Below are 16,371 nucleotides of genomic sequence, written 5' to 3' on the forward strand. Positions count from 1 at the left end.
AAAAGACTACTTTATGAAAGATCGGCATAGGACTGGCTTAGACTTCATTACACAAATATGGTTGTACTGCAGTGAGGAAAATCATACCACAATGCATTATATTCTCTAAGCTCAGGAATAATGTTCCCCAATCTGTTGTGCATCTGTTGCTGTGTTGAAACTTTAATATGGAAGAGAAAGAATGAACAAGTGGCAAACATATTCCAGTAGCTTTAGGCAATGAATATAAATTCCTGTTCTGACCCCCCATCCCCCCCCCCCCCCCCCACACACACACACACACCCATATGCACTGCTACATTCTTATACATATTCATAAATGGCACTAGAAACAAATTGTATATAAACCACTCAATGTCACCATTCTACCTGATAATATCCTATCTTTCATTCTCCAGAAGACTGGACAGTGGAAGACAATATGCAGTACAAACTACAAATTGCAAATTTTTTCAAAAATGTGTCATCGTGGTGCCTGCATCTCAGATATATTCTAATTTTCCTCCTACTTAAATTTGTTTGGAGGGTCTTCATTTGACGTTTACTCTTTACTGCCGTTGGCAAAAATATAAAACTGATATAAATAGGAACTAAATATTCAAAACTGCCTGAATTTAAGCCCTTAAATGCCACTTTTGCACAACAGAAATAGAAGAAGCGTGTTGTGCCAGGTTATCTACTAAATTATGAAAATACTGAACCACTTAAGGACCAGGGGATGTTTGGCAGATCTGTGCTGCGTGGGCTCTCCAGCCCGCAGCACAGATCACGTTTGAGGCAGGGTGATCAGACCCCCCCCCCCTTTTTTCCCCACTAGGGGGATGTCCTGCTGGGGGGGGTTTGATCGCCGCCGGCTATGTGTGACAAGCAGGGGGGCTCCTCAAAGCCCCCCTCCACAGCGCTATTCCCCCCTCCCTCTCCTTCCCTCGCTCTCCTCCTCAGTGTGGGCGGAACAGGACGGCGATCCGTCATGTACCGCCTCTAATAGGCTTTAGCCTATCAGACAGCAGCTGCGCCGTATGATGTAAACACAGGGGATTTCTTCCCTGCGTGTTTACATTTCGCCTGCGAGCCGCGATCGGAGGCTCGCAGGCTGTTCATGGAGATACCCTCCATGAACTGACATGGAAAGGCCGCTCAAATGAGCGGCCGTTTCCATGGAAACACCACTTCGACCTGCCGACGGCGGTCGTTTCTGGTTGGGACAGATTACGATGCCAAGCTTTAGCCCTAAGTCACTTTGCGCTATGAAATCTATACTGTCACAGGACAGAGGGAAGAAGAAGCAGACATTCTGGAAAGACAACGCAAAAGATACACAGATGCAAACAGCCACTTGCTCCAGGCAACAGGCAAAAGTTAGCTCAGAGACAGAGACCTATAGCGAATTCTCTGCTCTGCTCTGAGCTTGTATTTACTACAACAAAAGTGTGCAGACACTGTGGATAACAGGCACATTACTGCATACTGATATTGCAGAAAATACCCGTATGCACGGTGAGGCTAGGAAGAAGGGCATCTGCATGAAACAAACCTCAGACCACCCTGTTCTAGTTCTTACCCACAGCCTCACCTTACATGCAGGTATTTTCTTCAATACCACTGCTCAGTAATGTGTCTGTTCTCTACAGTGTTCTTCACAATTGTATTGGAATAAACTCAGGTTCACAGCAGTTACAGCAAGCTCATCTTAGAGTCACTGATGAAGTGACCGGATACATCTTGAAAGCTTCCAAATAAAATCTATTCAGCTACCAATAAAAGGTATCACTTAACTGCACATTTCATACACCAAAAATAAAAAAGCCATGACTTCATGTATGAAAAATGAGATTCAGGTGTAAGTATAAACCACAGCTTGCTGTATGCACTGCCTTTCTACTGAAGCTGCTGTGAGCTGCACTGTACAAGAGAAATTAATAACATCAGGTTGCATTTAGCCCAGTGGCTATGGTAGGTTAAAAACAGGGATTCTTTTCCATACAGATCATTCATGGCCACTTATAAATACTGAAAACACAGGATGGGGCAGAGGCTCATATATCATGGAGTGTAGGAGAAAGGATGGTAAATATTACTGAGAAAAGATGACAAATAAATCGGGTGTGCACAAGTATGGTACTTACTTGCATCATGTTCTTGTCATGGAGGTGCTGTGCCATGGATTTGATAATTATGTCAAAGAAAAACTGGGAGTGCTGTTAAAATGGAAAAGTGAGAGCTGTTAATCCTGGAACCTGGTGATTTACTGTCTGATGATATACTGGACAATGCTGCCTTTACCTCACAACCACAAAACAGTCTAGCATTATACATTCATAACAGAACTCTTAAAATGGGATTATACTCGCAAATCTAAAATTTCAGTTACTACTCTAAGGTATATAAAAGAACATTTGAAAGCATTTCCAAATATTCCCCGTGTGTAACAAATTATTTTCACCGCAGACAGCAGTATAAGTGTCAGGATCTCTCCTTTAGCATGTTCTGTTGGTTGCAGTGAGACTGCAACCGAGCAGTTTTGACTTATCTGCTTGCATTCAGTTGCGCATTCGCAATAAGTCTCATTGTCATTTGCAATCACTCTGCAGTTCAGAGCAGCTCAGGATGCTGTCATAACTCCTCCTTTTGCTTGCTGCAGTTGAACTGCAGCCAGATATCCCTGGATTTCCTACATGCATGTCGTTGCATAGTATTGCATGTATTGTTATGAGAGTCTTTCAGCTGGCAGCTTGTGATCAAGCTGGCTCAGGACTGCGTACTTACCATTCAGCTGTGTGGGAATTTGCATGCCTGCATTCATTGGCTGATGCCGACATAAAAGTCTGCTTCCCATTTTAGACCTGGCCCGACATAGCGTTCAGCTCTCTGAGTTGTCACTGGGTCCATGCTGTAAAAGTTGTTATTGTAAAATTGTATAATGCCTTGCTCTGTATTTTCATGCCTGCTGGAGGTGTGCTGACCTGCGGTGGTCAGTAAAATCCTTCTGATCCTGATAGTTTGGATTCTGCCAGCACCACGTTGGTGACTGGTAGTACTCCTTCTTGCCTTGTTCTTAAGGACGAACTAAAGCAGCGGTTGCCATTAGTTATGCTCCTACCTGTTAGTCTTGTCTATCTCAGTGTGAATGTTACCGTCGCTGAAGCAGCGACTAGATTGGCTAAGCATTCCGTCTGTTTGTCTGTTGTCTGTCTTGTTAATTGCCATTACTTGTGCTTTAGCTAGTGAGTTATTTGAGAGCTACATTTCATATATTGCGCATCAGCACGATATATATGTACTCTAGTCAGTCAGTATTGTATTATTGTAGTATTGTATATTGTTTTGTGTTCCGACCCTTGCCTGCCTCTTGACTACGTATTTGCCTAGCCCTTTTGTATTACTGTCATCTGATCTATCGTGTATGACCCAAGCCTGTTACCGACTAAGTCTGTTGTGTATTTAATCACATGGCATCTAGCCTGATAGGCGACCCGGTGCTGCAGTTGCTCTGGGCAATCTTGCTCTCTTGTTCATTACTCCTGTGTCCATCTGTGTAGCCTCTACCATTACCCAGCTATATAGTCTGGAGCACACACGCTGGCTCAGAAAGTATGCCTTCCCAGCATTACAAAAACCTTGTTTATCTCTTGTCATGGGCAAAGGCAATAATCTCCCTGTGCTTGTGTCTTCACTCTGTCTCCCTCCCTCTGCTAAACAGACACATCGCCCTGGCAACAGCTGAGCCCCTTCAGCATAGGGATGGGGGCAGAATGAAGATACTGGAACAGGGAGATAATTGTTTTTGCTAATGACCGGAGATAAGCAAGCTTCTACTGCTCCCTGCAGTGAAAATAAATCATTTTACACAAAAGTGAATACTTGGAAATGCTTTCAAATGTTCTTTTATGTAACAGAGTAGTTACTGAAATTTTAGATTTGCGAGTATTAAACAGCACCTCAGAGGCAAAACATATGTCTTTAGTTTTAGGTGTGAGAAAGGGTTGAAACATCTGTCAGATCTTTTGTAGCTTTCAGGAAGAATTCCCCCCATATTCTTTCTAGGTGGAAGGGACAATGAGAACAGGACATGAGTTTAATCCAACTAAATGTGCCAACACACGACACAATCAATATTTCTCCACTACATTTGAAATACCTGACCAATGTATTACTACCTGTGTTCAATTGTTCCCCAATTATGAAAAAAAAAATAATTGAATACTCGCAAAAAAAAAAATTGGTTGCGTCTATAAATACATTTTTTTTTAAAAGACCATCTATCCTGCACCATTCAATCCACATAAAAATAGATGAAATAAATCAGCCAACATATCTATAAAAATCAAAAACAAAAAAAACCCCCAAAAACACCTCTTGATTTCTCTGTACAACCGATCGTTTTTATTGAATTGTCATAAAATTGAAACTTTGTATTGCATTGTGTGCAGCCGCCTTAAGAGTAATACTGTAATACTTAAAAAACACTTTAAATGACATGTTACACATTTGGGATATGTTTTATAGCTGTCTGTATTCTCACTGAAAGGATTATCTCCACTTCCTCTCCTAACAACAGTGTTCCTAAAAGCAAAAAGTGAGAAGTGATCCCTTTACCAGGGACACAGAGAGCAATACAACCTGACAGATGTTCTAGCACTTCCTTGAACATCTAAAACCAATAAAACACTAAACATTTACATATTTAATTTAGACCTGGGCTAGAGCACAGAAGGGTTGGAAATTAACCTCTCTGACTGGTACACAGACAGCAATAAAACCTGCAGGAAGTTTGTATTCTTCCAAACCATAAAATAAGCTTTGGCTGGAGTTTCACTCTTTCTTGTTTGGAAGCAGCAAAATGTTAACCAGTTTGATGTATTTTTTAAGGTTTCATTCCTGTAATGGATAAAATTCTTTACTATAAATTGTATATACGGTAATCCTTAATCCATATTGTACAGATAAAGGTCTTTTCAGGACACTTTAAAGCCTTTGGCTGCTTAAGGACATCTTTACTGGCAAATGGCAATAGATATGAAATGCAGGGTGTCCATATAACAAGATTAGCCTACAATGAACTCAGGCACGCAGGAAGGAAGCCTCAGTCCACAGTACTTCAATTCTTTTATGTGGAGGAAAATGTTTCAGATGAAAAAATCTCCAGACACCCTCCTGTCTGCATCGGCATTTCAGAAAATGCAAATTTATACAAGCTGTACACAGTCAGAATCACATTACATTCATATGGCATGACCACTCAACTCCTGCTGAAAGTGTTTTACAATGCACAATACTCACCTTCAGCACAAGCTTAATTACATTGAGCTCATTACATTTCAGAAGGTGTGTAACTCCTTTGGAAAGCTCCTCATGAACGGTCCGATCTCCGTACGACTGGGTTTTGAACACATACTAGGCATAAAAATAAATATTACATGTTTGCCACTTATGTATTATAAGTAAAATGAAAGGCAATAGACATAAATACAGAGAGAGCAACACGTAAGCCTTTTACACTGTGGTGTTGAGGTGTTTTTAGGCCACAGATAATCCAGGCAAGGTGTGAAAGTCCCATATACTATATATGGGTCACTTCACATTGGACATTTGCTTGGGTTGACAATTTAGAAAAAAGAAAACAACTGTGACTTTTCTAACAAATTTGGCAGGTGTTAGTGTTATTTTAACTTAAATGACTACTATCATGAAAATTTTTATGTATTAGTTGTACATTTGTCCCAGAGTAAAATGCACTATAAATTACTTTATTCTTATGTTCTGTCACTAAAGGTGTCCATCAATGATACAATCTTGAGTGTACAATCTTATGAAATCTACCTGGCACAGACCATCTTCTGCAGCACAGACCATCTTCTGCAGCACGGACCAAGCATGATGGTGGTGAACCCGCCGTCCACAGACGCTGTGACTTCATGCTCCCTAGGGCCCTTTTTTATTTGTTACCTAGCCGCATCACATCACTTCTCCTGACGTGGAAGTGACTGGAGGAGGCGGGACATGGATGCAGCCATGTGAGAATCTCCAGAATGCTGCCGATTCTCTGATCGCTCCGCATAACCAGCATCCAATGGAAACTGTTCCAACTACGTGCTTTGGTTTCAGTTTGGCCGCGGTGCAATGAGGCTATGTAGCCGCATTGCACTGCGTGTAGTGGAAACGGGCCCATAAATAGGTGCTGTTTTCTTCTCATATTGCATAAAGTTGGTAAGATTGTACAGTCAAGACTATATCATTAATCGGAATCCTTAAAAGGAGGCTGCATAAATGTAGAAATGTGAAAGATTTTGGACCAATTTATCTCCCCATGGGGTATACTCAGGAACTTTCTGTCCAGCTATATGGTAATAGACTCAGCTATTGGAAGATTGCAATTTCACATTAAGTTTATTTATAATTGTGTTTTATGATTCTTAAACAGATTTTTGCTTTAGGCTAAGAAAAACATGTATGTTACTTAATAAAGTATTTTTTTTAACTATTTTTTTTATTTATGAGCACCGTCATCTTAATCCACTTGTTTGCATTCAGCTGCTTTGAAGGCTTGCAGTAATAGGCAGAGATATCTGCTGTGTCTCTGCTAAGTTCAGGGGGGGGGGGGGGGGGAGTGATGTCTGAACTGGGCGGACATACCAGCAGGTCTGGCCCTCTTTCTGGGCGGATTAATGCGATTTCACCGCCCTGGACCTTAAGTGCCTTAACATATGTATTACCATCACCTCGTCACTTGCAAGCCCCTGATGATGCCATAGCGAAACCAGTCGGGTGAGCGGCAGGTGGATGAGGTGACAGTGCCTTCTAGATACTATACACTCTTGCACTGATTGGGTCCCAGTGATAAGGGCCCATAAGTGCTTGCTTTTATGTTCTGCATTGTACTTCTTAGGAGTAATACATTTGGTATATCAGATTAGCAGTGTACACTTGTAATAGTCCTTTCCATGGAGTGCTTTTAAAAAGAACAAAGAAAATATTGAAATTCCGCAATGAGGAGATGGACTGGTCCAAAATCTGTCAGATCTCTACTAGCTGCTGTAAATAACATAGGAAAAACTACATTTATAGTGACACATGTATTTTACATTTTACTAATTTTTGGGATAGTTGCCCTTTACCATATTTATTTCCTGTTTTGAACTGAAAATAATAGGGGAGATGTCATATGATTGGTTAGGGTTAGGCATTGTTATAATGGATTTGCTATACAAAACCTCAACAGAGATTTGTTAGCCACAGAGGAAGGCAGCATCACTTTTACCAGTATTCTGTTGCCATTGCATTATAAACAGCACAGTTTCATACACCTACACACTACACACACACACACACACACACACACACACACATATAAATATGACATCAGTAAATGTAATTACCGTAAATCTGTGTTGTAATAAGGTCTGCTTACCTTGACATAAGACTGGACATAGTGTTCCAGCTCTTCTTCATGGCATTTAGCTACAATATCTGTCAGGACTCTACAGAGAAGAAACATAGCATTGCCGCTCATTCACAACACCAAAATTAATATTACAATGATTGGCATAATTTTAAAGAACACAAATATTAATCTAAAGCCCTTTTAAAAACAGGCTTAGTGGATAAGACACCAAGCTGAGCATACACCTCACAAAACATGAGCACAAAGGCTCTGATTCACGAAAGAGAGGTAAAATTGATGTGGGAACAGTGGAAATAGCATAATGACCGTCAAACAGGGAACATATACATTACGTACATAATTCCAGCTGGCAAAATTGTCATGCGCTGTGTGCCTTTTGTGAATCAGGATCTAAGAATGCTGAAAATGTACTATAAACAACCCCTCCTCCCTTCTTTAAATGTGATACTCCATATTCCATGATGCAATAGACAACAAAAAAGCTGTAAATTACAGGACAGCTATCCTGAAAAATTGTAAAGTTTTAAATACATGTTTACATATGTGTATGAAGTACATTTCCTCCAGATTAAAATGCACTATAATTTACTTTTCTGTATCTTACAATAGGCAGTAAAAATCTGACAAATCTGGATTGGAATAGTCTATGTCCTCATGTGGGATTCTCAAGGTTTTGTTTATTTTCAAAGCACTTATTTAATAAAAGTTGCTCAGTTTAACTACTAACATATTGTGCAGTAAAGTAAGGAAGCCACCTTTGCATAGAGTTCTTTGTAAAAAAAAATAAAGAAACACTGAGAATCTCCCACGAGGAGATAGGTTGGTCGAAAACCTGTCAGATCTCTGAAATTTTTTACTGCTTACTGCAAGGGACAGCAACACAGGAGAAAAGTAATTTATAGTGCATTTTACTCTGAGATACATGCACTTCTTATATGTGCGTGTACACATGTATTTTAAATTTTAAAATGTGCTGTGATGGTGTTCCTTTAAGAAACACACTGTAGCAGGAGGAATTTGTGAATGTAATCATCCCTGACAAAAGAATAATAATACAGTGTTACCTGGTAGTCATAGTGATGACATCATCATCATTATTTTTGGTAAGAACACAGAAAAGCTGGTTGAACAGCACAGGGAGAAAGCTTATAATCATTTGGATCTTCTCAATATTCAGCAAGTTCTAAAAAGTAAAGACCAGAAGAATCTAGTGAGCTGGTAAGTAGAGGCAGTAGATAATTTATACCCTGTAAATGAAAACATTTTACATCCACAATATAGTAGGTACACTTTCATTTCAAATGGCACAATGCAGCTTATGTGTCTCTACAAATCTCTTCATTACCAATTTTGTCCAAACTAAACATTCAACTAAATATCAGTTTTCACCGGCCACTACTTATTATGATAGCATATTTTAATTTCTACATACTGAGTTGTCTGCCTTGGGGTCACATAGTGGTCTGTGACCAGGTTTAAAGTGGTTCTCCGCTTCCATATATAGTATATGTCTTCCAGTGTATCTGGAGAACATGCTTTGCATTCTACTGCTGATCACGTGGCCTGCTAATGAGGAGAGACCTATCTACCTTATTGTCCTGTCTGATGAACGTAACAATAAGTGGTGGGGACTGATCACTAAAGAAAGGGCACAAGACTAAAGCAAACTATAGGGCGACCAATAGGTGACACATACAGTGGACCACTGTCCTAGTAAAGCAGTAAAGCCTCCCTCACTGTAAAGTACCTAGACTACTGCTTCTGTAGGTACAGGACTAGAGTTATTCGGAAATGTTCCAACTAGGTTAAGTGTCCATAAAGAGGGGTGAGTGCTCAGGGTACTTTCTAAGTGCCTTGCCGATAATCCAATAAGATACGCAGCACCTCACCAGGGTAAGAGTGCAGTATTCTTCCTAAGACCCCAAACTCGTTTGCCAGTAATGTAAAATTATAGTATTATATGCAAAGCTGTGATATTTTATCTTTTGTTTTATTTCTTCTGATTTCTTCTTTAGGAATCCTTGTCTTGATCCATCATGATGCAGTAAAATTTAACTATACATCTAACATGTTTTAATAATCCCCCCCCCCCCTCCCCCCAATTTTATATTCTCTATACCTTTAAAAGCTTGTGGTAATAGGGATCTTAAGACTTTGGACAGTAAGAATAAAAAGGCTTACATAACATAACACTGATCCTTTTCCCATGGGGCTTTACAGATAAAAGAAAATATTGCCTATCACTCACTGCCATCAGTGGGGCTCACAATCTATCGCCCCTACCACACTGTCATTTATGACCACATAACTTTTTCTCCTGTAACACATCACAAACTACGACTATGCATTGATCTAAGAGAAGCCTACACACTTTGGGTCCTATGGGAGTAAAGCCCTTTAGAAATGTTTTGTTGTTGCATTTATAACATTTATAATTGGCATACAATTATTGTTACCTTACAAGCAGCAAGGAAATTAGAAGATGGAGGTTTTAAAAGTTCAGCTTCTCGTTTTTGGCACTGTTGAAAAAAGTTGTTCAAATATGGATCCTAAAACAGGAAGAAAAACCATTCAGAATGAACTGCCTACATGCCAGGTCAGCCTGCATTGCGGTGCATAGTAAGACTTATAAAGCTTACCTGAGTATACACTGTTGACACAACAAGTGTTGACAGCTTAAAAAGTGGTTTTCCTCCATCCACCCATTTCAAGTCATACATACTTTGCTGCCAAAGAAGAAGGAAAAGTGAGCTCAGTTGTCCAGTTACGACTTTATAAAATGTGTGTACCAGGATATCTGTGAATTGTCAGCATTAAATCATGCACCTTCAATTGTCTGTGGGACTGACTGACTAGTAATGCCAGGCCTAGGCAGTCTTTGATTAAGAATATATTGACATCTTCAAAGATGTCACCAGATACACAGGTGTTTAAATCTTTTCCATTTAAAAAAAAAAAAAAAAATTCAAAAAAAAATTGAATGCTTACTTATACTTTTACAGCATTTTAAAATATTTGCCTATTGATTGCTACTGACATAGGCTTACCGGTGAGTGTTGAGAAAGGTACCTATTCACCAGATGGTTATTAAATTCAACTAGAAACAGGCAGAATTCTCAGTAAGGGCCCTTTTTTTTACACTTAACACATTGATATGCATTAGTATGCGCCACTGGTATACAGTACTTTTTTTTCTCCATAGCAGTGCATTGCGAAAAAGCTTTCAGTAAAACAGCGTATAATGGGAACTTAGCCATAAGAAAACATGGGCATTACTTTGAAAATCAGATGAACTTTCAAGTTATAACTGAGAGCAACTGATTACGTATAAAAGGACCTTGAGGACCCTTTTTCCCTTAGGGCCGGTTTCCATTACAAAGTGATGCGAATGCGGCTACCTAGCCGCATCGCATCACTTCCGCTGCCGGCTGCATCACTTCCGCATCTCCCGATGCGGAAGTCAATGAAGGAGATGGGACGCGTCTGCGGGCGCATGCGGCTGTGCGAGAATCTGCAGCATGCTGCAGATTCTCGGATCGCTCCGCACAACATGCACACAGTGGAAACTCTTCAGCATACACGCGGTGCGTTGCAGCTATGTAGCCGCATTGCACCGCTCCTAGTGGAAATGGGCCTTAAATGCGTTGGTATGCTTTGTGTTTTTTATGCGTTTTTCTTTCTCCACAGCAGTGCATGGTGAAAAAGCATCAGTTTTTCAGCGTATAGTGTGAAAGAGGCCATAGGGAAACATGGACACTGGACTGTACATCAGTTGTCCTTTCAGTTACAACCAACAGCAACTGATTTAGGCCTCTCTCCATAGCAGTGCATTGTGATAAAGCTTTCAGTTAAAACAAATATAGTGCCTATCAACCATCTCCTCCTGAATGTCAGCTAGGTTCCTGAAGCTTAACCTGGATAAAACTGAACTCATAATTTTCCCGCCCCGCTCTGCACCACCCCTCCCAGATATTCACTTCACTATCAACAGCACTACCATCCGCCCTACCTCCCAGGCCCGCTGCCTGGGTGTCACCCTAGACGCTGCCCTCTCCTTCAGCCAACATATCCAAAATGTTACCAGAACCTGCAACTTCCACCTTCGAAACATCTCCAAAATCCGCCCCTTTCTGACCCCAGACACTACCAAGCTTCTCATCCATGCCCTCATCATCTCCCGCCTTGACTACTGCAATGCCGTAATATCTGGCCTCCCCTTAAAACGCATTGAACCCCTTCAATCAGTCATGAATGCAGCAGCTAGACTCATCAGACTTTCCCACTACTATGCTTCCACTTCTCCTCTCTGGGAAGCCCTACACTGGCTCCCTATCAGCTTCAGGATCAGTTTTAAGGTTTTGTGCCTTACCTACAAATCTGTGCACAAGACCTGCCCAACCTACATTTCTGAGCTCGTCAACAAATATATACCTGCCCGTCCCCTCCGGTCCTCCAATGATCTCCGCCTGACCTCCCCACGCATATCTCATTCCCATGCACGCTTACAAGATTTCTCAAGAGCTGCCCCCACCCTATGGAACTCCCTTCCACTCCCCCTCAGACTCGCTCCTTCCTTCAACACCTTCAAGCAAGCCCTCAAAACACATTTCTTTAAAATAGCCTACCCCACATCTACCACACTCTAAGTCTCTGTCAATCACCCTTTCCACAGTCCTACCTTATGTGTCCCCCCACCCTTTAGATTGTAAGCCTTGGCAGGGCCTCCCCCTTGCCTTAGTGTGTCCTTCTTAATTTTACTACCCCGGCAATTACACCCTTCTCATGGACTAACTCGTACTTGTTTTGCCGGGTCTCTGTAAACCGCATTTTATACCCTGGTTGTATGTATAACCTTGTGCTATGTTGTATAACCGTTTGCTACCTCTCTGTCTGTCACCTCTTGTTGCAATGTATGTATCCCTATTTATTGTCCAGCGCTGCGTAATATGTTGGCGCTTTATAAATACAATAAATAATAATAATATAGTGGAAACTGTGCCATAGGAAAACATGGACATTACTTTGAAAATCCGTCGTCCTTTCAGTTAAAACCTAGAGCAACAGATTAAGGGCCTACTTCCACTACACGCAGATTGGATGCAGAATTGATGCAGAATGGATGCAGAAAAACTGGCTCCAATGAATGCCTATAGGAAAATCTGCATCAGAAAAATCGCGTTTAGTGGAAACAGGCCCATAGACATTCATTGGAGTCAGTTTTTCTGCATCCATTCTGCATCCGATCTGCGTGTAGTGGAAACAGGCCCTATATGTAAAATGAGAGTGATACAAGTTAAGACACCAGTCATTTGTTACTTGTATATTGCATGCTGTAGAGCAGATTTGTTCAAATTTGAACAAAAAAAGAATTGGAACAAAAGCCTAGATTAAGAATCCTGATTGGCTGCCCTGAGCAACTGCTCTCTTTCTGCCCCTAAAATTACATCAGTTTTACTCCCAATGTCTTTGCACTGACTTTGATAAATCTTCTGTGCATTCTCAATATATGCCAAATAAAGTTCCCATTCTTATATAATAAAATATTTAATTTTTGATAACATATTCCAACATGTTGTAAACCATCTGTATGTAACACTGAGCACATATGGCGGAGCACCCCCTCCCTCCCCCAAAACAAACAAACCAAAAAAAAACAACATAAAAAAGCTTACGGTCTACTCTTTAGTGACAATACATGGGGACTGAGCTAAGAAAAACATTGTTAGTTATAGTAAATTGTTGGAAGTAGCACTTCTTTAGAAGTAGATACCTGCAGTTTCCTAGCTGAAACAAGCTATTATGGGCTGGTTACTTTTCTTTTTTGTTGCTGTGAAACCTTGTCTTCTGAGAAGACAGAGACTTCAATTCACAAAGCATTATCATTACCACCATAATGCAGAAAACAGGAGATTATACAGAACGTTTCGTGAAATGTCAATTCACTAAGGCTGTTACCGCATGGCAAGCTGAAATCTGAGCAGTGAGGTAAATTACCAACTTGTGTGGTAAATACCTTAACACATGCCGGTAAAAGTTAATTCACAAAGATCTGAGTATGCCGTAAAGACAAGAGATGTTCAGTATTTACCTCCAACTCTGATCTGTTGGAAACTAGCATACAGCATCCAATAGCATTGACAGACAGCAGAGAGCAGAAAGCAGAGAGTCAATAGAAAGAGCCTCCCCCTCCTGCTGCTCACCCCCATTTGATCCGATGCATTCATGAGTTGGACTTCAGAACAGCAGAGTAGGAGAAGGAGACATTCAAAAAGGCTTTTCTGAATCACTTTAGATGTGCATATTTGTATAGTGATACACAGAAGAGAGACCTCTAGTGGCATGTAAGCATATCTAAAGTGATGCAGTAAGCCTTTTCCTCTATAAAAAGCTGACACAGGATAAAAACAGCTAATGCAGACCATTGCTGCAGGAACCTACTCCACTTTCCACTACATACCAAACAGGGCTTGGTGAATTGAAGCAACATGTTTCAGTAAATTGCTGAACCTCTACCACACCAGTGAAAATCTTTGTGAATTTTGAAGAAAAAAAAAGTCTAAAATACCAAATGTGGTATTTTACCAACCTGATTTTTTTTTTTTTTTTATTGAACAGCCCTTTGTGAATTGAAACCAGAGTCTGGAAAATGTCTGGATTAGTACATGGACAACTCTTAAAGGGAACCTGAAGCGAGTAAAATTATTTAAAAGAAACACATGTAGCTGCAAATGAATATTACATACTTGGGGCTGGGAAAAAAGGGCGCAGGCAGCTAGTGGACAAAAAGGGCGCCGCCATTCACTCCCATAATAAATATCGTTTAATGGGCGCCGAACAGAAAAAAAGGGCGCCAGAGATAAATAACGTTTTACAAACGGTGCCCAGAGACTTTTAATGTTTTATAACTGTGCTTGTGGTGATTTACGTTTAGAAAATGCACCCGTGCCGAATAACGTTTATAAAAATATTAAACATATTTAACCTATTTAACTAAAACATTATTTAACATTTTATCTCTTACAGTTTGTAAAACATTATTATTCACAAAATAAAGCGATCAGTGCGTAACTTTAACCTGTGTATAGTTATTTTGACTTTTTATTTTCAGTTCAGGTTCTCTTAATGTAGCCCTTGATATTGCTATGGAATGCATTATTTCTTCAGAAGACTGTGTTATCCCCTTCTACCCTTACTAAGGTAAGACTTTCCTAATGGGTCACTTTATTGACACACAAATGACAGCACACTGAAACTGGGGGCTAGGACTTAGAAAAAGTTTGTACCTCTCTAAAATAATTGCTTCCCTCTAAACATAATAGTCTAGCATTTTGTGTATTCCCAGAACTGCCTGACTTTGGTGTCAGCAGCAATATACACATACCTATATACAATATTTCTAGATACTGTATTTAGCGTTATAGGTCAAATTTGTTAAGTATAATTTGTTGTTATAGCACTATTGCAGGCAGAGTAAAATCATTTCTGTACTCAGCTATCCTCAAACTAAAATGCTGGCTTCTTTGTTGGGACTCACTAACATATTGTAAGTGGTATGTGGACTCCATTAACATTTTTAATTAGCAGCCTGTTTACTGTGTCCCCAGGTAGTTTTTACTGGTGGATTCACTAATTGAACTTCTACTGTAGCTTGGCAAAATGCTAGTGGGTGTTCTCATCACTGCAGTGTGTAGAAGTGGCAAAACACACAGAAACAACTAGCACTATTAATATTAGCTTTATTATGCAGAGGATCTGGAGTGGGAGAAATGAAGACTACAGGTGGTCTGACAAGAAGGCCAGGGCCGGAGAGAACTTGGAAAAACTTAGCAACTTGTAAACTTTTCAAGAAAAAAGGAAAGCGCTGAAGAAGACATGCAGTAGTTTGGGGACCAAGTTTCTGCTACACGGCAGAACCAAAGGGCCTTAGGATCCCTAACAAAGCAAAACAGGTGCAATACACTACTTAGGGGTGTGTATCAGTGACCCTCAGAGGACAGTGTATTAGTTACTATCACGGGACATTTTGGGTTGCACATTTTCAATAAATAGAACCTGTAGGATGGGTTCTTGTTTTTGGATCTTATGAGGTGGTTTGTGGAATGGCCAATGGATTTTGGGACATCACTGGGGATGTAAGGCTGCCATTAGTTTGTTAACGCAACGTTTTAATGTAAACTGACTTATGGCTGTTTTCCTTTAATATATTAGTAACAGTTAATTTACAGAAAAAACAGAGTAACATATTTAGATATGCATCAGTGGCGTAATTACAATTCCTGCCCCCCCTTCCCTAGCGAAACTTTGATCGGACCCCCCCCCCCCATATTCACACCCCCTCTTTTGCCTCCCCTGGTGCCCTTCATGGTCTCGGGCCCATCTCACAAGGGTCATAAAACAAGTGTGGCCATCATGAGCATCGCACCCATAACATGGGTAGCCACAAAACCACTTGATCTGAAGTATAGAGCCCTGTACCGGAGGAAGGAAAGGCTAGTAGTTGAGGCTTCCCACAGCTCTGAGCCCCCCTGTGATCGCAGGTGCTGCTCCTCTCTAGTTACGCTCCTGATATGCATTTAATAATGTTCTATTGGTGAGGCTGACAGGTTACCCGGGTTTATACAGACAAATATACAGATAAGTTAATTGGCTTCCCCCTAATTTGGCCCTAGACTATGATACATGCACGACTACACAATACATACATAGACATATGACTATGGTAGGGATGTTTAATAAATTGATGCATTTATTTTTTATGCATAGGCGCACTAGTATGATGATTGAAACCTTTTATGGTGTATAGTGACGGATACTGTATTTTCTTGGTGCTGCCAACTGTGATTTTATTCACAAGCGCTACAATTTGAGAACAATTCCTTATGGTAGGGATTAGATTGTGAGCCTCTCTGAGGGACAGTTGAGTGACAAGACAATATACTCTGTACAGCACTGTTGAAGATGTCAGCGCT

The 16,371-nt window shown here is 40.5% G+C and overlaps 1 protein-coding gene across 6 annotated transcripts in view; it reads right to left on the reverse strand.

Annotated features, from left to right (window-relative positions):
* DOCK10 (dedicator of cytokinesis 10) overlaps positions 1–16,371 on the reverse strand; it is a 377,455-nt gene that overhangs the window by 106,741 nt on the left and 254,343 nt on the right. For all 6 annotated transcript variants that reach the window (XM_068280790.1, XM_068280788.1, XM_068280792.1 and 3 more), the window contains 6 exons: positions 10,042–10,128; positions 9,859–9,951; positions 8,467–8,585; positions 7,409–7,478; positions 5,281–5,394; positions 2,127–2,198 (listed from right to left, as the gene is read on the reverse strand). In XM_068280790.1, the coding sequence (XP_068136891.1) occupies positions 2,127–2,198; positions 5,281–5,394; positions 7,409–7,478; positions 8,467–8,585; positions 9,859–9,951; positions 10,042–10,128 (555 nt within the window). The remainder of the gene's footprint in view (positions 1–2,126; positions 2,199–5,280; positions 5,395–7,408; positions 7,479–8,466; positions 8,586–9,858; positions 9,952–10,041; positions 10,129–16,371) is intronic.

The sequence above is a fragment of the Hyperolius riggenbachi genome, chromosome 4 (genome assembly GCF_040937935.1).
Source record: "Hyperolius riggenbachi isolate aHypRig1 chromosome 4, aHypRig1.pri, whole genome shotgun sequence".
Lineage (NCBI taxonomy): Eukaryota > Metazoa > Chordata > Amphibia > Anura > Hyperoliidae > Hyperolius > Hyperolius riggenbachi.